Source organism: Hemitrygon akajei, chromosome 1 (genome assembly GCF_048418815.1).
Source record: "Hemitrygon akajei chromosome 1, sHemAka1.3, whole genome shotgun sequence".
Classification (NCBI taxonomy): domain Eukaryota; kingdom Metazoa; phylum Chordata; class Chondrichthyes; order Myliobatiformes; family Dasyatidae; genus Hemitrygon; species Hemitrygon akajei.
The window spans coordinates 50,094,723-50,121,040 of NC_133124.1; the positions used below are offsets into that span (position 1 = coordinate 50,094,723).

Sequence of the window (26,318 nt, forward strand, 5' to 3'; positions counted from 1 at the left end):
ACTGTATTTATTATTCATGTATTTTGATCATTCTATTATGATGGCATTTGGAACTTTTCAGAAACTAAGCCTGTTAAAATTATTGTGCATTTTTTTCTTTTATTTAATTAAGAGTAAATTGCATTTGGCTTGAACTCCGTGGAGCAAATTCATAGTTTTAAAGTTTCCTGCTATTAAAAGTTAGTTAATGCTTTCCTTTAAGAATATCAGAATGAGAATGAGGAATTGGCCATGTGGCCATTCATGCATGCTCTACTGTATAATAAATTCATAGCAGAAATGTTAACTCAGCAGTACCTTGCTGCACTAATACTTTAAAACATGTAGGAATAGAGCAGGAGTAGGCCATTAGAGCCATTAGAGCACAGCATTCATCAAGATAATGGCTAAATTTCTACCTCATTGCTATTATCTCCATATCCCTTGATTTCTTTAGTGCTCAGAAATTTATCAATCCCTGATTTGAAAGAACGTAATGACTAAAGTTCCACAGCCAGTCGGGTTGTGAATTCCAATGGTTCACCACACTGAATAAAGAAATTTCTTCACATCTCAGTCTTAAACTGTCTGCTTCATCTTGCCATCCTTGACTCTGACGTAAGGGGGATCGTTCTTCCGGCATCCAGCCATTGGGCATTTATAAAGAAAAATTGTAAACCTTTCCATGAAACCTCTTTATGTCTCTTGTGCACTCACCACCTAGTTCAGTATTGTTGCCAAACTTGGAATGGCAGCAATTTGTACTCAGCCAAATTGTTAAAATGGATTATGAATAGCTTGGCCCAGGCCGCTGTATAACTCACTGGTCACAACCTGCCAACTCAATAAGGATTTGTTATTCCCGCCATCTTGGTAAATACCCTTTGATATAAATCTATCAATTTGTGTCTTCAATTTACCCAGCAAATGGGTCACTACACTCTCTTTGTGCAGAGAAATTCAAAGATGAAGAAGAAAATTCTCCTCATTGCAGTCCTGAATGGTTGACCCCTTAATATGAGGCTATGACACTTGGCTATAAACACCCCTGCCAGGGGAAACGTCCACGTGCTCTATCCAGCCTGAAAATACTTTTTATGTTTCAACAAGAACATCTCTCACTTGACTAAACTCTCTTGAGTATAGCAATACTTTGTTACACGCTTATAGAATAATTTGGCATCAGTGGGTGCATAAGGATATTATATATTTCTTCTTACAGTTCCTACCCTTAATGTAAAAAAAAAATTTCTTTGGAGGAACATTTAGGACTGTAACTTAAGTGGCATTCAAATTTAATGTTTATCTCATTTTGCAGGGTGAAATTTTACAGTTCACTCACCGCTGTGCAATCTGTTTCTTAGGATTATAGCATTGATTCAAGTTGGTATCAACGTAGCAGAATTCTTACACCACTGTTTGTGGAAACTCAAGCAACACAGAGCAGTATTAGGAGCCCATCTCAAGAAGCATCTCTAGCAGGTCACAGGTCAATAGATGGTCAAATTAGAGCTACCATAACCCATTATGAGTTTACACCAACTCAGAACCCTGGTAAGTGGAAATCATTTCATCCTTTTAAATTTTGATGGTGCTGTTTACATCACATTTTTCCTCTGATAATGGGTAAGGAGTTGGGTTGATAATCCAGAGAACAGGTTCAAATCCCACTCATTTCAGAATTAGAATTCAGTTTTTCAAACATCTGGAAATAGAGGTAGCTGAAGTAAAATGAACATGAAGCTTTTTTGAGCAACACACACAAAGTGCTGGAGGAACTTAGCAGGTCAGGCAGCATCTATAGAGAGGAATAAAAGTCAACATTTCAGGTCCTTCTCAGCCAGAAACATTGAGTATTCATTCGTCTCCGTAGATTCTGCCTGATTTGCTGAGTTCTTCCAGCATTTTCAAAGGTTCAAATTTCAAAAGTTAATTTATTGTCGAAGTATTCAACTTGAAATGCTTCTCTTCCGGGTAGCCATGAAACCAAGGAAGGCAGCACGATCATCAGCCCCTACTCCCTGCACAAAAAAAAACTTCTGTGTGTGCTGCTCTGCATTTGCAGAATCTCTTTGTGTTTAAGTTTTTTCGAAAGGTAATACAGTTGTTCATTAATGAGCTGATTTCAGAGGTGAGGAGCTCCAGCAGTCTCTTACTGACCTTGAAGAAAGCCGGCAACAAAGATCCAGCAATCGGAAGTAGATTTCTCCTTCCCCATCGTCAGCTCGAGTGGATTGCTGCTGTGCAGTAGTTGTGACTGTGGTTACCACTAAGTAGTCAATACACTGGAAAAATCCAAATACCAAACCAGTCAATGAAAAGTAAAATTTTTTCCTAACTTTATAAAACATTTACATGCATGAAAAAGGTTGTAGCATGCAGTGCTGGAAGCGGATGTATCATTAACAGAAGCGATTCTGCAGATGCTGTAACTTTTCTTTAAAATAACTTTTAAAGAAAAGGTATAACAAATCAAAATATTTACCTGACAGAGTTACAGTCCACGCATTAAAAATAGCTTTCTAGAATAAGGAAGTTTTTGAGTAGTTAAGAAATCAGTATGCCATTAAATAATTGGTATCCTTCTATAAACTGAGCTTCAAGTTATTCACAATTGTGTAACATTTCAGTGTTTCTTGCAGTGAGATAAATAGTTTTAAGATAGAATCATAGAGAGATACTGCATAGGAGAATGTCCTTAAGTTCACCCATTTACATTGATGCTTCCTTAATCTTTTTCATTTGTGTTCTCCCCACGTTCTCAAGTCGAGTTTATTGTCATTGCTACAGGTTAGGTGAGCCGTAGACATGCTGTAAAATTTACATCACAGGCATTTGGGTACTAACGACAACATGCAGAGCATAAGTTCTTCAAAATTCTACTCCTCACCTTCACATTATGGATGACTTACAGAGTCCAATTAACCTACACACATTTGGGAGGAAACCCACGTGATCATAGGAAGAATGTGCAAACTCCACACAAGGTTGGGACTGAACCTGGATCTCTGGCACTATGAGGCAACGTCTCTTCTGAACTACGTCACTGTACCACCTGACATCAGCATTCACTGACCATCTCTGCCCATGAACTGTCTGGTTTATCCCAATACAATTAGGAAGTTCTCCTTTTATAATTGTACATGTAGAATTAAATTGTTTCTACAGCACTCTGTCACCTAAGTTCAAAACAACAACCTGTAATGTCTTTTTGGCATTGGCCCTCCTAACAACTGATTTAAGAACACCGGCTTGTGCTTGGAGCTCCCAGTCACAGGAACTGGAGTGGAACAACCCACATTCATTTCGTTAAGGAACTTCCAGTTATTAGATAGAGGTCAGGAGATAATAATTATTTAAGAACTAGCTTGCCTTCGAAGGGAACAGCTGAGGAATGGATGAATAAAATTAGCCAAAGGAACTTTCTTTATTATGTGTCCATACTTCCAGTCCAGCAGGCTGGGCTGTTTCCAATCCCTAGTTTCACAGATGTGCAGTCAGATCCTCTTTAACCATTGTAACTTCACCTGAATCCCCTCACTGTAGTGCTGCTCTCTATGGTCACTAGGTGGAAGCAACAAGCCATATCTTAACATGAAGCACTGAGGGCAATACTCAGAGCATCTAAAATTATAAAGCAGCATTAGACCAACCACATAGTCAAAATGTGCTGTTGTTGTTTCCAGTTCATTGTTATTCACTGTTTCCAGTGATGAAGTCTGCAGTGATCAGAATCACAATCAGGTTTATTATCACCGGCATGTGACGTGAAATTTGATGTGCCCATGGACGAATGGGGAATGGTAGCCAGGGGTTTTCAGAAGTCTGCGCTTGTGCCAGATTTCCGTCATTAAAACTCTGAGCAATAGCATCCTTCAGCTTTATTCTTGTTGCATAATCTCAGTCAACCTGGCCTGGTTTGCATAGGAGTTCCAAACCATTGTGTTTGTTTAAAATGGTGCTACTGATGTGAGCAACAGCTTACAAGTGGTTTTCAAAGCAAGAAATTTGACTAAATACTCTATTAGTAATACTTTTTATATGGAAAGTTGTAACCGGTCACCGCAAACAACGAAGAGGCGAACGAAGGTCAGGCTGATATGAGGGTCAAACCATGAGGATGCGAGATGGAGTCGGAATGAGTCAAGGCATGTTCAAAGGTTCAATTTAGTGTCAGAGAAATGTATACTGTATACATCCTGAAATGCTTTTTCTTCACAAAACATCCATGGAAACAGAAGTGCCCCACAGAATGAATGACAGTTAAACGTGAGAACCCCAAAGTCCCCTCCCCCATCTCATGCGTAAGCGGCGATAAGCAACAATCCCCTCTCCACCCACTGGCAAAACAAAAAGCGCACCCACTACGGAGCACAAGCGTGAGCTAAGCGATAGCAAAGACACAGACTTGCAGTTACCCCAAAGACTATCGCAATTCATCCGGCATTTGCCAACCCACAGGTTCTCTCCCTCTCCCTAATAAGGGAGAGGGAAATGTCCCCGATTTTCACAGCGAACGGGAGACATAACAACAACCTGCTGGTTTACGATGTTAAAAAGTGCATATTGTTGCTTTTTACGAGCTCTGTGCCCAAAGATCGCAAAGATCTCAGGTCTTCAAGCCCACAGCGAAAGATTCTCTGGCCTCCCCGACAGCGCACGAGTCTCCTGCCATGTCACCGACTCTTGATCCGCCCATCTCCAGAGCCCTGAGAACTTGGGCTTCCAAACACTAGGCCGCCTCTCAGGCCGACCCCTTGGCGTCGGTCCTGAACAACAGCTGGTCCTGAAACCCTGAGAACGGGTCCCACTCCTGCATCTTCCAGAAGTTGGAGAGAAGTGAAGAAGCTGAAACTCCGGAGATGAAGTTGGAGCAAGTGGAGCGGGGAAAAGTTGAAGAGGAGTTGTTTCAGAGCCTGTCCTCCCAAACCTGGAGCGAGGTTTGATCCATCTGAGAGCCGTGCTGACTTGGAAAGATCGTGTAAGGGGCCGGCAGTGGCCAGAGCACATCACTGTGGCAGGGTCCGGATCCTGTGCGTGGGACCATCCAATACTTGGACAATGTAAACACCGGGCCAGATAGAATGGAAAGGCAGGGTGTGAGGACCAGAGGCAAGGGCCGAGTCGGTTCTACTCGCCTCTCCTTACGCTGAGTCTGTGAGGCTCCTCCGGCCACTACACACTTCATGTCAGCAAACTGTATGGTGATTTGTCCCACTATATGATGAACTGAGACCGAGGCTACGGGTCACCTCTGGCTTCAGAACGCTGTTGCTTGCTTGGTAACGTGCTTTTAATTTCCTATTTCTCTGCGTATTTGGGTTCGTTCAGGTTTCTTGCTTTGTGGCTGCCTGTATGCAGATGAATTTCAAGGTTGCATAATTTATACATAGTTTGATAATAAATGTACTTTGAACTTTGATATTTAACCATCATCACTTAAGCACTTAGTTAACTTGCAGCTTGTCTTCTCAGGGGAGCTGAGAAAGCAATAAATTCCAGCCTTGACAGAACATCACTGTATTAAAGTACCGATTCTCGTAGTCCTGTCGCCAAGTTGAGGAGGAGTAAGTAGGCAGATGCGATCTCAATGGCTCTTCACACGGCCTTAGACCACCTGAAAATACAAACACCTATGTCAGGATGCTGTTCATCGACTATAGCTCAGCATTTATTACCATCATTCCCACAATCCTGATTGAGAAGTTACAGAACCTGGGCTTCTGTACCTCCCTCTGCAATTGGATCCTTGACTTCCTAACTGGAAGACCACAGTCTGTGTAGATTAATGATAACATATTCTCTTCGCTGACGATCAACACTGGCACACTTCAGGGGTGTGTGCTTACCCCACTGCTCTACTCTCTCTACACCCATGACTACACAGCTTAAATACCATCCATAAATTTGCTGATGATACAACCATTGTTGGTAGAATCTCAGGTGGTGACGAGAGGGCATACAGGAGTGAGATATGCCAACTAGTGGAGTGGTGTCGCAGCAACAACCTGGCACTCAACGTCAGTAAGACGAAGAAGCTGATTCTGGACTTCAAGAAGGGTAAGACGAAGGAACACATACCAATCCTCATAGAGGGATCAGAAGTGGAGAGAGTGAGCAGCTTCAAGTTCCTGGGTGTTAAGATCTCTGAAGACCTAACCTGGTCCCAGCATTTTGATGCAGTTATAAAGAAGGCAAGATAGCGTTTATACTTTATTGGAAGTTTGAAGATATTTGGCATGTCAACAAATACACTCAAAAACTTCTATAGATGTACCGTCGAGAGCATTCTAACAGGCTGCGTCACTGTCTGGTATGGGGGGGGGGGGGGGGTGCTACTGCACAGGACCGAAAGAAGCTGCAGAGGGATGTAAATTTAGTTGGCTCCATCTTGGGTACTCAGGACCCAGGACATCTTTAGGGAGTGGTGTCTCAGAAAGGCAGTATCCATTATTAAGGACCTCTAGCACCCAGGGCATGCCCTTTTCTCACTGTTACCATCAGGTAGGAGATACAGAGGCCTAAAGGCACACACTCAGCGATTCAGGAACAACTTCTTCCCCTCTGCCATCTGATTCCTAAAAGGACATTGAACCCGTGAACACAAGCTCACTTTTTTATTATATATAATTTCTGCTTCTTGCACGATTTTAAATCTTTTCAATATACGTATGCTGTAATTGATTGATTGAATTATTTATTATTGTTATTTTTTTCTTCTTCTGTATTATGTATTGCGTTGAACTGCTGCTGATAAGTTAACAAATTTCACAACACATGTCGGTGATAATAAACCTGATTCAAATCCCAATGGACACTAACATCTGTTGTAATTTTGAAATTTTAAATTACTAGAAATTATTAATACCTTTTCAGATGCCTAAATTAGTTTTTCAGTAAAAGATGTTACAAATATAAAGCATGACTATTATATTTGAATTCATTTTTTATATTTTTTCCTAGGTGTACGGAATTTTAACTGGTTAACAGGGAGCAGTTTGGACACATTTGCAGAGTACTCCCTTCCTTCGTCTGACTCGCTGTCTTCCTCGTTATTTGTGTATTCTAAGTGGAGTGAGAGGCCACTGAGAGCAGCTCCGAAACCACTTGGTCAAGACTTTGGCAAAAAAAGACTGGGTCTTCCTGGTGATGAGGCCAACGATAAAACAAAAGGTACCATATTGATAGCATCTAACCGTGTTAAATATTGAATGACCATTCAGAGAGTAATCCAACATGGAAGCAGATTCTTTAGTCCAACTTGCCCAGCACCGCTCAACATGGTGCCCACCAGGCTAGTGCCGTTTGTCCGTGTTTGGCCCATGTTCTTCTGAACTCTTCCTGTCCAAGTACTTATCCAAATGTCTTTTAAGTGTTATTATTATACCTGCCCCAGCCATTTTGTTTGGCATCTCATATACACACCACCCTCTGCGAGATAAAGTTGTCCCTTAGGTCCATTTTAAATCTTTCATCTGTCACCTAAAACCTCTGTCTTCTAGTTTGTAGTTCCCCTTTCCTTGGAAAAAGACAATGTGTGATCACCCTGTCTATACTCCTGCAAGTCATGTACACCGCGACAAGGTCGCCACTTAATCTCTGATGCTCCTAGGACCTCTGACCTCTCCCTCTACTCTGGTCCTCAAGTCCTGACACTATCCTCCTAAGTATTTCAAGTTTAATGATGTCTTTCCTATAAGAGGAAAACTAAAACTGTACGCAACTCTCCAATTGCGGTCTCAGCAACATTTTGTAATACTGCTAAGAGAAGTTATTGCGAACCAGAGTGAGACGTTGTTTGAAGTAGTGAGAGAGAGTATGACATCTTACAGAGCGGGAGCCATATGAAAGCTGCAAGTGTGTCGGGAGTGAGTCAATTTTTGAAGTAACAAGTGAGGCAGTGACATTTTGAAGGGAGGGAGCCATTTGAAAACTGCAAGTCTAAAGGCTGATTTATGCTTCTGCGTCAAATGAATGCTGTAAGTACAGCGTAGCCGCGTAACCTGCGCTGTACCCTACGCCCTACCCTATGCCGTAGCCTGACGTGCACCTCTCCAAAAATGTAACTGCGCGTCGCGGCAATGCAGCCCACAACAACTGTGATTGGTCCGCTTGGTAGCATCACATTTCCTCCTGTCTATAGGCATACTGTACACTGATGTGAAATAAATGGTTGGAGACAATGAACCAAATCGTCAAATCTACCTGCCAACATCCGAAAATATTTGAAATGCGTTTCCTCGTCCATGTCTCTCAGTGGCCGGACAAGCACAGAAAATTCACCCTCCTTCTGCCTCAGTCCGTTCAATGGTCATACGTACCATCTCCTCCGACGTCTTCTCTCTTTTCTGTGTTGCGGTAATTTCAATAAAAGTAACTCTTGTTCAACATTTATTAGCTCCAACTCCAACATGATGCGCTCAGTCACCATTGTTTGGAGTACACGAAGAAACTCTACACAGTGGCATAGAAACTAGCGTTTTGGCAGTGAATTGCAGAGCGACGCAGGCACACCAACGCACAGGTATAAAAGCTCACAACGGTGCAGGCCACTTACGAAGGCTACGGTGTAGGTTACTACGCAGAAGAATAAATCAGCCTTTATTGGGAGTGAGTCTTTCTTGAGTCAATAAAAAGAAAAGACCTGTAAGCAGAGTGGCCATTGTTGAAGTGGGCAGTGTTAGAGTGGTTTTGGCTCAACAAGTGAGAACCGGCTTGAGCAACCACTAAGTTTGCATTAAGATGCGGCCTCAAATTAAGTTTCTAGTAAGTATTTTGTTCCCGTTAATACATACCTAGCGCATTGAGAATGGGTCCAGAGTTAGTGGTGTGTTCCTTGCATGTGATGTGGGAAACTCTGGGAGACCTGATAACTACATTGGCACAAAATGCACTGAGCTGCAGCTCCTCAAAGACCGTGTTAAGGAACTGGAGCTGCAGCTCAGTGACCTTTGGCTCATGTGGAAGAATGAGGGGGCGATTGATGGGAGCTGCAGCGTACCTGCATTGAACACGGGTACCTGAGTGACTGCCAGGAGAGGGAAAGGGAATAGGCAGACAGTGCAGAGTACCCCTGCAGCCATTCCCCTCAATGATGAGTATACCGCTTTGGATACAACCAACCAACCAGGGAGAAGCTGCCCCGAGCAGGTCTTTGCCACTGAGTCTGGCTCTGTGGCTCTGAAGGAAGGGGAGCGAAGAGGAGTGCGGTAGTGATCAGGGATTCCATCATTAAGGGAGGAGGCAGGAGATTCTGTGGACGTGATAAAGACACTAGGATGGTATTTTGCCTCCCAGTTGCCATGGTCAGGGACTCGAGTCGGGTCCACAGCATTCTCAAGGGGGAGGGTGAACAGTCAGAAGTTGTGGTACATATTGGTACCAATGGCATAGGTAGGAAACAGGAGGAGGCCCTGAAGAGAGAATATAGGGAGTTAGGTAGAAAGCTGAAAAGCAGGACCTGCAGGGGAGGAATCTTTGGATTGCTGCTTGTGTGTGTCACGCATGTGCTAGTGAGGGTAGGAATAGGATGATTTACCAGATGAATATGTGGCTGAGGAATTCTGCAGGGGGTAGGGTTTCAGATTTCTGGATCACTGGTGTCTTCTGCAGAAGGTATGACCTGTACAAAAAGGACTGGTCACACTTGAACCCAAGGGGACCAATATCATGAGACCATAGGACGCAGGAGCAGAACTAGGCCATTCAACCCATCGAGTCTGTTCCGCCATTGCATCATGGCTGATCCTGGATCCCACTCAACCCCATACACCTGCCTTCTCACCATATCCTTTGATGCCCTGACCAATCAGGAAACAATCAACTTCTGCCTTAAATATACACACAGACTTGGCCTCCACCACAGTCTGTGGCAGAGCATTCCACAGATTCACTACTCTCTGACTAAAAAATTCCTCCTTTCCTCTGTTCTAAAGGGTTGCCCCTCAATTTTGAGGCTGTGCCCTCTAGTTCTGGATACCCCCACCATAGGAAACATCCTCTCAACGTCCACCCTATCTAGTCCTTTCAATGTTCGGTAGGTTTCAATGTGATCTCCCCACATTCTTCTAAACTCCAGGAAGTACAAAGCCAAAGCTGCCAAATGCTCCTTGTCTGTTAAGCCCATCCTTTTTGGAATCATCTTCATGAACTGCTAGTGGACTCTCTCCAATGTCAACACATCCTTTCTGAGATATGGGGCCCAAACTGTTGACAATACTCCAAGTGTGGTCTGACTAGTGTTTTATAAATCCTCAGAATTATCTCCTTGCCTTTAATTTCTATTTCCCTTGAAATAAATGCCAACATTGTATTTGCCTTCTTTACCACAGGCTCAATCTGTAAATTAACATTCCAGGAGTCTTGCACGAGGACTCCTAAGTCTCTCTGTACCCCTGATGTTTGAACCTTCTCCCCATTTAGATAACAGTCTGCAATATTGTACCTTTTATCAAAATGCATTGTCATACATTTCCCAACACTGTATTCCATCTGCCTCCTTTTTGCCCGTTCTTCCAATTTGTCTTAGTCATGCTGCGATTGCATTGCTTCCTCAGCACTGTGTCTACCCAACCTCCTATCTTTGTATCAGCTGCAAACTTTGCTAGAAATCCATCCATTCCATTACATAAATCATTGACAATGTGAAAAGCAACAGTCCCAATATTGACCCCTGAGGAACACCACTAGTCAACGGCAGCCAAAGAGAAAAGGCCCCTTTTATTCCTACTTGCTGCCTCCTGCCAGTCAGCCTTTTTTTGCTATCCATGTCAGTATCTTTTTCCTGTAATGCCATAGGATTTTATCTTGTTAAGCAACCTCATGTGTGGCCTTTTGAAAATCCAAGTAAATGACATCCACTGCCTCTCCTTTGTCCACCCTGCTTGTTACATCCTTGAAGAACTGCAACGGATTTTTCAGGCAAGGTTTCCCTTTACAGAAACCACGCTGACTTTGACGTATTTTACCATTAGTCTCCAAGTACCTCGAAACCTTATCCTTCATAATACACTCCAACACTTTCCCAACCATTGAGGTTAAGCTAACTGGCCTATAATTTCCTTTCTTTTGCTTTCCTCCGTTCTTAAAGACTGGCGGGCAGATTTGCTAGAGCTGTTGGGGAGGACTTGGACTAATTTGGCAGGGGGGTGGGAACCGGAATGATCGGGCTGAGGATGAGGCAGTTGGTATACAAGTAGATGCAGTGTGTAGTGAATTGTGAGGAAGGACAGGCAGATGGTAGGGCAAAATTGCAGTCAGTAGGATGAGTTGAAGGTAATATGGGGACAAAATCAAAAAGGGTGATGAATACAGGACTGAAGGTGTCATATTTAAATACACGCAGTATATAGAATAATGTAGAAGATCTTGTAGCGGAATTAGACATTGGCAGGTACAATGCTGTGGGCATCACAAATTCGTGGCTGCAAGATCACAGCTGGGAGCTTAACATTCAAGAATACACCTTATATTGAAAGGACAGACAGGTAGGCAGAGGGTGTGGGATGGTTCTGTTGGTAAAAATGAAATCAAATCCTTAGAAAGAGGTGACATAGGATCAGAAGACTTGAAATCTTTGTGGGTAGAGTTAAGAAATTGCAGAGGTAAAAAGACCCTGATGGGAGTTTTATATAACAATCACAGCATGGAAACAGGCCATTCCGGCCCTCCTAGTCCGTGTATTTATACAGGCCCCCAAATAGTAGCCGGGATGTGGGATACAAATTACAGTGGGAGATAGAAAAAGCATTTTAAAAAGACAAATGTTATAGTCATGGGAATTTCAATATGTAGGTAGGTTGGGAAATCAGGTTGTTGCTGGATCCCAAGAGAGGAAATTTGTAGAATGCTGATGAGATAGCTTTCTGGAGCAGCTTGTGGCTACTTGGGGAAGATCAGGTCTGGATTGGGTGTTATGTAAAGAACCATATTTCATAAGGGAGCTTAAGGTAAAGGAACCCTTAGAAAGCGATGATCATAATATGATAGAATTCACCCTGAAGTTTCAGAGGGAGAGAGAAGATAAAGTCAGATGTATCAGTATTACAGTGAACTAAAAGGAATTATCAAGCTGGCCAGTGGTTTAGTGGCATCTGCACTGGACTTCAAGGTGAGTGGTCCCTGGTTCAAAACTGACCAGCTCCCTGATCACTTTTCATCTGCACTGGGTTGAATGTCAAGCTAGCAACTCGGCTTTGTAAAAAACAGACAAAAATGCTCAAGATATGGCAATGTGCTGCCCGATGTGCCACAAGGCCCGGAAAAGAAAAAGAACAACAACAGCCAGAGGAATCAGAGAGGCATGAGAGAGAAGCGAGCCAGTCGATTGGCAAGGATAACGGCAGAACAACAATGGTGGGAATTTCTAGGAATAATTCAGAAGCACAGGATAAATACATCCCAAAGATGAAGAAGTATTCTAATGCCATGGCTGACAAGATAAGTCAAAGACAGTATAAAAGCAAAGAAAAGGGCATAAAATATAGCAAAAACTAGTGGGAAGTTAGATGATTGGGAAGCTTTTAAAACCAACAAGAGGCAACTAAAAACTTCCAAGAATCACTGGATTCTGGAATGGTTTTGGAAGACTAGAATATTCCGAATATCACTCCACCCTTCAAGAAGTGAGGGAGGCAGAAGGAAATTTTAGTCCAGTTAGCCTGACTTAAGTGGTTGGAAAGCTGTTGCAGTCCATTTTTAATGATGAGGTTTCGGGGAACTTGGAAGCACACGATAAAATAGGCGAAAATTATGTATAGTGTCCTTAATGGGCAATCTTGCCTGACAAATCTGTTGAAATCCTCTGAAGAAATAGCAGGATAGACAAAGGATGTTGTTGCACAAAACCTTTGACAAGGTGTGGCACATGAGGCTGCTTAACAAGATAAGAGCTCAGGGTATTACTGGAAAGATTCTAGCATGGATAGGAGGTTGGCTGACTGGCAGGAGGCAAAGAATGGGAGTAAAGGGAACCTTTTCTGATTGGTTGAAAGTAACTAGTGGTATTTTGCAGGGGTCGGTGTTGGAATTCTTTCTTTTCACATTGTATGTGAATGTTTTGGATTACAGAATTGATGGTTTTGTGGCCATATTTGCAGATGATACAAAGATAGGTGGAGGGGCAAGTAGTGTTGAAGACGCAGGGTGTCTGCAGAAGGACTTAGATGAGGAGAATGCACAAGGGAGTGGCAGATGGAATACAGCGTAGTGAAATGTTTGATCATGCACTTTGTTAGAAGGAATAAAGGCATAGAATATTTTCTAATCAAGGAGAAAATTTAAAAATCAGAGGAGCAATGGGACTTAGGAATCCTAGTGTGGGGTTCTTTAAAGTTTAACTTGCAGGTTGAGTTGGTAGTAAGGAAGGCAAATGCAATGTTGGCATTTATTTCAAGAGGACTAGAATATAAGAGAAATTATTTACACTGAGGCTTTATAAGGCATTGGTCAGACCGCACTTGGAGCATTGTGAGCAATTTTGCGCCCCTTATCTAAGGAAAGATGGGCTGGCATTAGAGAGGCTCCAGATGAGGTTAACAAGAATGATTCCAGGGATTGGGGGGGGGGGGGGAATCTCTTTGAAACCTATTGAATTTTTAAAGATCTGGATAGAATGGATGTAGGGAGGATGCTTCCTACAGTGGTGAGTCTAAGACCAGAGAGAGGTGAATCTGCGGAATTCATTGACACAGGCAACTGTGGAGGCCAAGTCATTGAGTACATTTAAGACCATAAGATATGGGAGCAGAAGTAGGCGATTTGGCCCATTGAGTCTGCTATGCCATTCAATCAGATTCAGATTCAGTTTATTGTCATTTAGAAACCACAAATGCAATGCAGTTTAAAAATGAGACAGCGTTCCCCCAGAATGATATCACAAAAGCATATGACAAAACAGACTACACCAGAAAATCCACGTAACATTTGGCAATCCCCAATCCAGAGTCCAGAGAGGCTGCTGCGTATTAATATCGAGCTGTCTTTGTATCATCGGCAAATTTAGCCACAAATTTATTAATCCCATAGTCCAAATCATTGACATACATCGTAAAAAGCAGTGGTCCCAACACCGACCCCTGTGGAACTCCACTGGTAACCGGCAGCCACCCAGAATAGGATCCCTTTATTCCCACTCTCTGTTTTCTGCTGATCAGTCAATGCTCCACCCATGCTAGTAACTTCCCTGTAATTCCATGGGCTCTTATCTTGCTAAGCAGCCTCATGTGCGGCACCTTATCAAAGGCCTTCTGAAATTCCAAGTACACCACATCTACTGCATCTCCTTTGTCTATCCTGCTTGTAATTTCCTCAAAAAAATTGCAGTAGGTTAGTCAGGCAGGATTTTCCTTTCAGGAAACCATGCTGGCTTTGGCCTATCTTGTCACGTGCCTCCAAGTACTCCATAATTTCACACCTAACTATTGATTCCAACAACTTCCCAACCACCGATGTCAAGCTAACAGGTCTATAGTTTCCTTTCTGCTGCCTCCCACCCTTCTTAAATAGCAGAGTAACATTTGCAATTTTCCAGTCATCTGGTACAATGCCAGAACCTTATCGATTCTTGAAAGATCATTGTTAATGCCTCCGCAATCTCTCCAGTTACTTCCTTCAGAACCCGAGGCAGAGGTTGATAGGTTCCTGATTAGTCAGGGCCTCAAAGGATACTAAGTGAAAGCGGCAGAATGGAGTTGACGGGGATCATAAATCAGCCATGATGGAATGGCGAATCAGACTCAATGGGCCGGATTCTGCTCCAGTGTCTGACGGTCTGAAGTATTTTAATGGATTTTGGAGACACAACAATTGTAGTCTTAAGTTTTTGGTTCACCTTTTGGGTTTTGTTCCACACATACATTGGAACCGTTCATTGACAAAATAAATTTTTTGTCACTTTCCAGCATGATAGTAATATTCCTGGGCATTTCTGTAACATAATTACGTATCTCACCCACAAGAAACATTGAATAGAAGTCCCCTTCCCTTCAGGCACTTCCCTTCCATACTTCCCTTGCTTCTGCATATATTTATTACAAACATTTATTTTGAAGCCCCATTTTACCTTTTGTTTAATGGCACTGCACCTTGCACGGCCTCTGTCAGTTGTCTGCACATCTGTGGCTCCTGTACCAATTGAAGCCATTTTGCAAAATCACTGGCACCATTACGAAAGTTACCATGAGTTACCAGCAAGGCAGTGCAGCCTAAGATTTAAGGTTTCACCTGGTAGAGGTGATCACCTCATAAAGGGATCAGAAGTGGAGAGAGTGAGTGATTTCAATTTCCTGGGTACCAGTATCTCTGGGGACTAAACCTGGACCAACATACTGATACAGCAATAGGGAAGGCAAGATAGCAGCGGCTGTATTGCACTAGGAATTTGAGGGGAGTTGATATATCACCAAAAGCACTCGCTAATTTCTCCAGATGTATCGCAAAGAACATTCTAACTGGCTGCCTCACTATCTGGTATGAGGGATGGGGTGGGTGGGCTACTGCACAGGATCAGATTAAGGTGCAGGGGGTTGTAAGATTAGCCAGCTCCATCATGGGCACTAGCTTCTGTAGTATCCAGGTCAAATTCAACAAGCAGTGCCTCAGAAAGGCAGTTTCCATCATTAAGGGCACCACCAACAAGGACATGCCCTCTTCTCATTGCTACCATCAGAAAGGAGGTACAGAAGCCTGAAGGCACACACTCAACCACTCAGGAACAGCTTCTTCCCATCTGCCATCTGATATCTGAATGGACATTGAAGCCATAAACACCTCACTTTTTTTATTATTTCCTGTTTTCTTTGGACTAATTTAATTTAACTCATACACACACACATTTACTGTAATTGAGTTTTCCTTTTCTCTTTATTATATATTGCATTGTACTGCTGCTGCTAAGTTAACTAATTTTACGACATATGCTGGTGTCATTAAACCTAATTTTTTTGTGATTTATTTTTTATTGAGTTCATCATCAAACAAACATTTCCATAAAATGTATTTCAGACATTGTACATATATATCATATAGTCACATATGCCACAAATCTCCACATAGTATTTATCTGAGGTCTACACTTACAGAAAAGAGAGGAAAGAAAGAACAAGCGAAGGGAGAAAACTATGTACAAGTAGGGAGTGATCTTTTTTTTACAACATATTCATTGATTTGTGAGGATAAAATTAGGCCTATGAGGTATTACATAGTTAAACCATTTTTCCCAGTATGAATGAAATTGTTCCAACTTATGATTAACAGATGCTGTTAACTTCTCCATTTTGTAAATATCCATTGTAATTTCTGTCCATGCATTTAAGGTTGGGCTCTCCTGTGATAACCATTTCCTAGTAAGAGTTTTTACCAGCCACCAGCAGTATATTCATTAAATATTTATCTCTTTTCAACCATTCTTGAGGTATATACCCAAAATATATGGTCTTACTTCCTAAGGGTATTCACAAAAAATATGATAATGGTTTGCATTTTGATTTCCACAATTTCTCCAGCAAACAGGGAGGTTACTATCATAATGGGATTTCTGAGAGGGTGTAATAAAATATCTCATCAGGTTTTTCCATCCGAACTCCCTCCATTTCTGTGAACTGGTACACTTCCATAGATACCTCCATATTGTCCATTCTTCCCATTTTGTTTTAATGTACGAAGTCGCATGTGTTTTAAGATTTGACAAATCCTTATACACGCTTGAAATGATTCTACTACCGTTATCTGAATTATATGCTTTTCTAAATAGCTCTATCAAGCATGTTCTTGTCTTGGTTACATTTTTAACCATCCTATTAACATATTGTCGCATCTGTAAATACCGATTAAAAATCTTGTTTTTCTAATAAGTGTTTCTCTTTAAGCATTTCAAAACTGAACAGTGTTCCTTCTATCATTATATTGCAAAGAACTGTTATTCCTTTAGCTATCCAGCCCTTAAATCTAGCATCCAGTTTATTCAGCGTAAAATCCAAGTCATATGCACACCATTTAAGAATTGCAATATCTCCCTCTATATTATATTCTTTTATAATAGTTTTCCATTTTTTAAGGGTCCATTTCACCCATGGGTTATCAATAGTATTTCTGTACCTTTGTAGGTTGTTATCAGCCAAAATTGCCTGTATGGGGATGGGAAATATCCCCTCCTCAATGTTTTCCATTGAGCGCTATATGATGTTGCACCAACATATCATAGCTCTCAACTGTACTGCAAAATAATAATCTCTAAGAGAAGGTAGGCCCCATCTCCCCTTTTCCTTGGTTAATTGCAAAGTTTTGAGATGAACTCTAGGCCTTTTACCTTGCCAAATATACCTTGATAACATCTTGTTCCATTCATTGAATTGATTTTGATTAATCTCTGTTGGTAGGGTCTGAAAGAGCTATAACAGTCTGGGCAGTATATTCATTTTAATAGACTCAATCCTTGAACTGAGACTAAAAAAAGGAATCAGGTTCCATCTTGCCATAATCTTCCTTAATTTTTTTAAATAAAGGCTGATAATTGCATTCTGATAATTTTGCCAAATCTTTTGGCATAATGATGCCCAAATATTTGGAAGACTCTGTCTGCCATGCCCAGGGATATCTACTTTCAATTTCTCTTGGTGGGCTATAGTTAAATGAAAGTAATTAGGATTTTTCTATGTTGATCTTGTATCCTGATAATTGACCATATTGTTCAAAGGATTACATCAATTTAGGTAAAGAGTATGTTGGTTGCCCTAGATAGAGCAAAGTGTCATCTATGTAACAAGGCAATTTATGCTCTGTCCCTTTAATAGTAATTCCCTTGATAGCTTCATTCTGTCTAATGTATTGAGCTAATGGTTCCAGATATAATGCAAAGAGTAGCGGTGACCGTGCACAACCCTGTCTTGTGCCCCTTTCTAGGGTAAGACTATTTGATAATTATCCATTGATTTTAATCCTAGCAGTAGGATTGTCATATAGTGTCTGTATAGTTTTAGTAATTGTGTCATGGAAACCAAATCTATGTAAAACTCTGTAAAGAAAATTCCAATTAACCAAATCAAATGCCTTTTCAGTGTCCACGCTTATCACTATTGCTTCGATTTTATTTTATCCATAATGTGAAGTGTCCTTCGTATATTGTCTTGTGTTTGGCGTTGTTGTATAAAACCTATGTATCAGTATGGGTAGAAACTCTTCTAATCGTTTGGCCATGATAGAGGTAAATAATTTATAATCTACATTAAGGGGACTTCCACCAGGCCAGCTTGAAGAAGTCTTTGACAGACATGTCACCTGACAGACATGTCACCTGACGACCCAGAGGAGCCAACACACTCCATCACTGTTAAACCATCATCAAGAAGGCTTACTGTGCCACCCCCTGCCCAAACCATGGCAAGTCCAATCACCTGGTTGTACTACTGTTCCCGGCATAAAGACCGCAGAACCATTGGTGAGGACCACAGAAGTACGGTCAGGGCGGTAGAGGAGCACTTGTACGACTGCTCTGAATCAGTGGACAGGACCATATTCAGGGATTCACCTTCAGATCTGAATGAGTATGCCACAGCCATTATCAGCTTCATCAAAATCTGTGTGGATGAGTGAGTGCCTTTGAGAACATACCAAGTTTTCCCAAACCAGAAGCCCTGGATGAACCCGAAAATTCAGTCTGCTGAAGGCTAGATATGTGATGTTCAAGGCCCACTATCCAGCAATCTACAAGAAGTAAAGGTACAACCTACGGCTACACAGTTGTGAGTGCATAGGGAGTAGAGTAGAGGGTTAAGGACACATCCTTCAGGGATGCCAGTGTTGGGGATATTTATGTTGGAGTTATCGCTGCCTGTCCTTACTGATTGCAGTCTGTTGGTCAGAAAGTCAAGGATCCAGTTGCAAAAGAAGGTGTAGAGTTCTAGGTTTAAGAGTTTGTAGATAAGTTTGCTTGGAATTAACGTATTAGAGGTGGAGCTGCAGTTAATAAACAATATTCTAGCATTGGCAATGTTAGATCTGTATCCGAGTCAGAGATCACATAGTCACTGGATGCTGTGGGGATTTGCATAGGCATATTATTATTCTCCCTTTTAAAGCCTGTATAAGAGGCATTGAGCTCATTTGGGAATGAAGCACTGCCATTTATGCTGTTACACTGTGTGTGGCCATATTCTGCACTAACTCCACCGAGAAGTTTGTAGAGGGGTGGGGGGGGGGGGGGGGGAAGAGAAAGAGACTGACTTAGTGTCACAACAGCAACCTTTGCCAGTACAGGTGTCCCCCACTGTACGAATGTTCGCTTTATGCCACTTCGCTTTTACAAAAGACCTACATTTGTAACCTGTTTGCGCACTACAAAGAGGATTTTCGCTTTTAAGAAAAATTTTCCCATATAAATTAATGGTTCTTTGCTTTATGCCATCTCGGCTAAGAAAGGTTTCATAGGAACGCTCTACCTTTGTAAGGGGGGGGGGGGGGGAAAACACCTGTACCACCAAAACAAAAAGAGCTGGTCATTGGCTTTAGGAAGGGAGACAGTGCACATGCTGCTATCCACAGTGCTGAGGTTGAGAATGGTGAACATTACCACCAATTAGCCTATCCTGGATCAACTATGACAAATAAGTTCACCAGAGCCCCTGCATGCTCAGGTGGCTAAAGAACCTTGGCATGCCCCCTTTGACCCTCGCCAACTTTATCGATGCACCTTAGAAAGCATCCTCTCTGGGTGCTTCACAGCTTGGCCTGGCAACTGCTCTGCTCATGACCGCCAGAAACTGCAGAGAGTTGTGGACACAGCTCAACATATCACAGAAACCAGCCTCCATCGGCTCTGTTCGCCTCCTGACGCATTAGCCACTGCTCTACATACCGTCCTGACATATCTGGAGAAGAGGGATGCTTATATGAGAATGCTGTCCTTGGACTACAGTTCAGCATTCAACAGCATAATTCCCTCCAGGCTCGTCGAGAAACTCAAGAGACCTCGGCCTTCACCTTGCCTTGTGTAGCTGGACCCTGGACTTCTTGTCAGATTGTCAGCAGGCTGTAATTGCGGGCTTCCTCACCTCTGCCCCTCAGACCCCCAACACAGGTGCCCCTCAGGGCTGTGTCCTAAGCCCCCTCTTTTACTCTCTGTATACCCATGACTGCATCACCACCCACATCTCCAATCTGCTAATTAAATTTGCTGGCAATACTAATTGATTGGCCTTATCTCAAATAATAACGAGGCAGCCTACAGAGAAGAAGTCATCTCTCTGACACAAATCCCTCAATGTCGCAAAAACAAAGGAGCTTGTTGTGGACTACAGGAGGAATAGAGACAGGCTAACCCCTATTGACATCAAAGGATCTGAGGTGGAGAGGGTGAACAGCTTTAAGTTCCTTGGCATATACATCACCAACAATCTCACATGGTCTGTACATACCAGCTGTGTGGTGAAAAAAGCACAACAGAACCTCTTTCACCTCAGATGGTTGAAGAAGTTTGGTACGAGTCCCCAAATCCCAAGGACTTTCAACAAGGGCACAATTTAGAGCATCCTGACTGGCTGCATCACTGCCTGGTATGGGAACTGTACTTCCCTCAATTGCACGACTGCAGAAAGTGGTGCGGACAGCCCAGTGCATCTGTATATGTGAACTTCCCACTATTCAGGACATTTGCAGAGACAGGTGCATAAAAAAGGGGCCAAAGGATCATTGGGGACCCGAGTCACCCCAACCACAAACTATTCCAGCTGCTACCATCCGGGAAACGGTACCGCAGCATAAAAGCCAGGATCAACAGGCTCCAGGACAGCTTCTTCCACCAGGCCATCAAACTGTTTAATTCATGCTGATATAATTGTATTTGTATGTTATATTGACTGTCCTGTTGTGCATACTATTTATTACAAATTACTATAAATTGCACATTTAGACAGAGACAGAGAAGCTTTTTACTCCTCATGTATGTGAAGGATGTAAGAAATAAAGTCAATTCAATTCAGAAATTTGAGAGCAGGAGTGAAGAAGCTATTCCTGAATTGTTGAGTGTGTGCCTTCAGGTGCACACAGTCATTGTGTGCCTCCTGCCTGACGGTAGTAATGAGAAGAGGGCACGCCCTGGGCGATGAGGGTCCTTAATGATGGATGCAGCTGCTTTGAGACCGTACGTATGACGATAATAAACCAATTTACTAATACTACAAGACAACAAAGTTCACATCGTATAAGTGATAATAAACCCGATTCTGATTTAATTTTCTAGCTAAGCTGCTTTTTTTGGTAGGCATTGAATGAAATGGGTATAGATGGATGTGCGATCAGATCAGCTGTAATTTCAATGAAGGGTGAATCCGCTTAGGGGGAGGTTGAAGTGGCTGTGAGTGGGCAGATGAGCTGTGAGGTGTTATTACCTTAGGACAGAAAACACAACAATGCACAGAATGCAGTCTTACAGATTTAGGGACAGCAATATTATTTGTGAGCAACGTCATCTGCAATCAACTCAAATGTTTTTACACATTGTAATAGTTACTGATCAGAGGGCAGACATCCTACGCCTGAGAAGACGATTCCTCAAAGATCGTGAAAAAGAGACTTTGATCTTTGCCAGAAGGAACATTGAAGAAAAGTATCGTGCAAAGGTAATTTTACTTTGGATTTTGTGAGAACTGTCCTTTACAAACATCTTTTGAAGTTAACCCACAGCTCGTGTTTCCAAAACAAGGGTTTACTTCACTGCTGTCGCCACAGTCTATCACAATGTTGCCAACATTTCATACACTGAAAACTGAATCGAGAATTTTTTTTTGAACAGAAAGGATGTTAGAGCACGTTGTTTTGAATTGCCCCTCCACAGGAAGTCTGCACCAACTGAATGAGCCAAGATGAGAGTAGAAATATGGACCTTTATATTTAACTATAATTTAGCTTGTGTTCTGTCTTCAGAATTTTTTTTTAAACATGGAATTTTACAGCCCTGCATTATAAAGAATCGGATTGAATTATTTCTGGGCTGGTTCTCTCAAGTACTGTTATGAATATCCTGTACATGTTTGAGAATATTTCAGAAGAGTTTCTATTTTCTAATGCTTGTTCTACTTTGTTCTTATTTTTGTCGTGCAAGAACAGTGTGGCTGCATTAATGCTTTACATCTTGATTGCATGTTAGTACCATTGTTCTTTTGCAGGAATGTAGGAAACCTAAATGCAGGTTCTCTCAATGAGTATTCTCTGCTTCCGATGAGATGCACCCAAGATGAGAGTGATAGGGTTATACAGAACGGAAACAGGTTCTTTGGCCCAATTCATCCGTGCTGACTGTGTTGGCCTTTAAACCTCTGTTATCCACGAACCTATCTAGATGGCATTTGTATGTGCCTGCCTCAACCACCATTTCTGGCTTCCTATTCCAACTCTCATCACCTTTGGCATGAAAAAACTGCCCTGATGCCCCTTTCAATCTCTCACCTTTGCCCTCCTTTAGCAGCCCTTCTCTGGGAAAAGACTGTGTTCTTTCAACTGGCTTATATCCCTCAAGATTTTATATCCCTCTATCAAATCGCCCCTCAGTCTCCAAGAATAAGACCATAAGATATAGGTACAGAATTAGGCCATTCTGCCCATCAAGTCTACTCTGGACCCTCTCCAATGCCAGCTCATCCTTTCTTAGATAACGGGCCAAAACTCTCAAAGTCCTAATCTCTGCAATCTTTCTTTGTAACTTGGGAAACATCTCTTTGAACCTTTCTACTTTAATAACCTCTTTCTTGTAATAGTACACAATACCCCACAAGTGTTGTACACACACTGGTCTCTTGTTTTACTGAACCATAATTTCCCTTCTCCTACCTACAATGCCCTGCTTGATGAACTCCTTAACACGTCAAACTCATTAATGACCCAGTGATGACACTTTCAGAGAACTATGCACTCAGGTCCATCTCACCCATAGTAGGCCGTCCACTAATTGAGGTCAACACAGGATGCTGCGTCCTAGCTGTCTACGTAAGCCAAGGCAGGACACTATGGAGAACAGGCTGTTGCTCATGCAGTAGGCTCCCCTTCTCTACGCAGCTGAGGAATCCAATGGAATGGCAGAGACTAGTACAGTTTGGTACCAGTGGTGTGGCAGGAATTGCTAGTCAGCGTTGAACTCGACGTAGGACTGCCTGAGGGATTCTAACTCTGGAATTTATCCTCAGCTTTTACTCCTGAAACCTAACCCATGAGTGGGTGTAGCCACAAACAGTAGAAGTTTGAAATCTGAGTTTTCCTTCTCCAAGATGAGCCGTCAGCCATTGCTGATGAGCCTCATCTCCCCAAAGCAACTGGTTTTAAGGTGCCAATACATGACTTTGCCCCTTTTCCTGTTAGTAGAGGTAGTCAAACGTGGACAGCATGTCAAAGGCTGTTTGAGATGCACACCATTGGGAAGATTTATAAGTAGAGGGAGCTTACCACCCCCCCCACCCCCGCGGTTATGACAACCTGCAGGAACCTGTCCCAGGAACTCTCCCCAGATTACTGTGAAGTGGGATAGAGACCAAAAACGAATCTTCCAAACTTCCCTAGGTATAGGGGAAGTTCCAAAAGGCTGGCAAATGGCAAACATTTTGTGGTTCATTTAAGTGACAAGCAGGTAGAAGTTTTTATTTGGATATTTTAACGTTAATTACCATTCTGTTCTCATATTTTATCTTCAACAGTTTGATTCTTTTTCTCACTTTCCCTTTCAGCTTAGTAAGATTTTGCAGGACCAAGGGGTTAAGTAGATTTTATCTGACATACCGTGGTTCAGAACTGCTTCTGATTATGGTCATGGAAGTTCACCACTGGTCATTGCAACTTAGCACAAAGTTGCGATGCTATATTTTGTAATGGATAAGAATAGATTGTGAGTTAATCTATGACAAGGGGTAAAGATACTTACATTAAAAATCTCAATGTTTTTCAGGAAATGAAAACTGCCCGGGAGATGAAACGTGACGCAGCAGTCACTCTTTACAGATGTTATCGTGTTGGAGATCTGCCCGACATTCAGATCAAATTTAGCAGTTTGATTGCTCCATTGCAGGCTCTAGCTCAGGTCTGTGATTAACTTTAGCCTTTAACCCTTAACCATTTATAGACTAGCATAGATTTGATTTTACTTTATTGAATCACTCCCATCACCCAGGACATGCCGCCTTTTCATTGCTACCATCAGGGAGGAGGTACAGGAGCCTGGAGACACACAGTCGACATTTTAGGAATAGCTTCCTCCCTTTCACCATCAGATTTAATTTGGATTTTAATGTGACTTTTTTGCCACTGATCAACAGAAAAAGACACTTCCGTGTCAAAGTGAAAACAGATCTCTACAAAGTGATCTAAATATAAAACACAAAATCACTGATTGCCTAAGTATTCACCCCCTTTAATATGACACACCAAATCATCACTGGTATAGCCAATTGGTTTTAGAAGTTACATTAGTTAAATGGAAATCACCTCCGCATCTCCAAATGGAGAGTCCAGGTGTTTCAATTGATTGTAGTAAAAATACACCTGTATCTGGAATTTCCAACTGCTGGTGAGTCAGTATCCTGGCAAAAACTACACCACGAAGACAAAAGAACACTACAAGCACTTCCATGAATAGGTTATTGAAAAGCACAAGTCAGGAAATGGATGCAAGATTATCCCCTGGAGTACAGTTTAGTCAATCATCAAGAAACGGGAAGACTATGGCAGAACTGTAAATCTGCCTGGAACAGACCGTCCTCAAAATCTGAGTGACGGTGCAAGAAGGGGACCGGTGAGAGAGGGCACCAAGAGACCTATGACAGCTCTGGAGGAGTTACAAGTTTCACTGGCTGAGATGGGAGAGACTGCGCTTGCAACAACTGTTGCCCGGGTGCTTCACCGGTCACAGCTTTATGGGAGAGTGGCAAAGAGAAAACCACTGGAATAAAAACTCTCAGGAAATCTCGGCTAGAGTTTGCAAAAGTGCATGTGAGAGACTCTGAAGTCAGCTGGAAGAAGGTTCTATGGTCTGATGAAACCAAAATTGAGCTTTTTGGCCATCAGACTAAACTATGTTTGGCATAAGCCAAATGCCACACTGATGCACCATCAATAACTCACGCTGAGACGTAGGAAGCGAGATATCGGCTTTTATTGACTGGAAGAATAAACAACACTACATCCTGGGGAAATGAGGAAGAGCAGCAGCCCACTGTCGCCTTTATACAGGGGTCTGTGGGAGGAGCCACAGGAGCAGTCAGACAGGTATATCTAGTTCACCACACACACGTCATCAAAAACACACCGTCCCCTACTGTGAAGCACAGTGGTGGCTGCATCATGCTGTGGGGATGCTTCACTGCAGCAGGCCCTGGGAGGCTTGTGAAGGTAGAAGGTAAAATGAATGCAGCAAAATACAGGGAAATCCTGGAGGAAAACCTGATGCAGTCTGCAAGAGAACTGCAACTTGGGAGAAGATATGTTTTCCAGCAAGACAATGACCCCAAGCATAATGCCAAAACTACACAGGAATGCCTTAAAAACAACAAGGTTGATGTCCTGGAGTGGCCAGACTTCAATCCAATTGAGAATTTGTGGCTGGACTTGAAAAGGGCTGTTCATAAGACATAGGAGCAGATGATCCCCATGCAATCTGACAGAGCTCGAGGAATTTTGTAAAGAAGAAAGGGGAATAATTGCAGTGTCCAGATGTGCAAAGCTGATAGAGACCTATCCATGCAGACTCAAGGCTGTAATTTCTGCCAAAGGTGCATCTACTAAGTACTGACTTGAAGAGGGTGGATGTTCCCGCAATCAATTATTTTGTGTTTTATATTAGTAATTAATTTGGAGATCATTTTTCACTTTGACATGAAAGAGTTTTTCTGTTGATCAGTGTCAAAAAAGCCAATTTAAATTCACTGTGATTCAATGTTGTAAAATAATAAAACATGAAAACTTCCAAGAGGGGTGAATACAGTGCCTAAAAAAAAAAGTGTGTATGCGTGTGTGCAGGCATGAAAAAGATAGTTAAATTATTTGCTCTGTAAGTTATCAGTCTTAAAGGTAACTTGTGAGAAAAATTTGCAGCCAGCTCTTGATAAAGCTACCGAGTGATTACAATCCATATGTTATGCATGGGAAAACGGTGAAAAGTTGTAGGAACAAGATAGAGCAAAATGGGAAGTTGTTTTGAAAGCAAGGTTGAGCAGCAGGCTTTCAGTTCCAAATCAATCACGATGGACATAAATGCCTGTTTACACTTGTTGAAGAAGTCCACTTAGTCCATATCTCTGTTTCAGTTTGTTTGTAAATGAATTCTCATGAGACAGCTATAGAGGGGAAACGAGGACCTGTCATTGTTT

At 42.2% G+C, this 26,318-nt stretch overlaps 1 protein-coding gene and 1 long non-coding RNA gene across 2 annotated transcripts in view; one reads left to right on the forward strand and one right to left on the reverse strand.

Annotated features, from left to right (window-relative positions):
• Positions 1–2,233, reverse strand: part of LOC140726411 (uncharacterized) — a 63,619-nt gene extending 61,386 nt beyond the window's left edge. The window contains exon 1 of the long non-coding RNA XR_012098626.1: positions 2,140–2,233. This is a non-coding gene — a long non-coding RNA (uncharacterized lncRNA). The remainder of the gene's footprint in view (positions 1–2,139) is intronic.
• Positions 1–26,318, forward strand: part of prkdc (protein kinase, DNA-activated, catalytic subunit) — a 236,238-nt gene that overhangs the window by 146,213 nt on the left and 63,707 nt on the right. The window contains exons 58-61 of the mRNA XM_073042713.1: positions 1,344–1,533; positions 6,943–7,152; positions 21,478–21,590; positions 23,903–24,034. Of these exons, the coding sequence (XP_072898814.1) occupies positions 1,344–1,533; positions 6,943–7,152; positions 21,478–21,590; positions 23,903–24,034 (645 nt within the window). The remainder of the gene's footprint in view (positions 1–1,343; positions 1,534–6,942; positions 7,153–21,477; positions 21,591–23,902; positions 24,035–26,318) is intronic.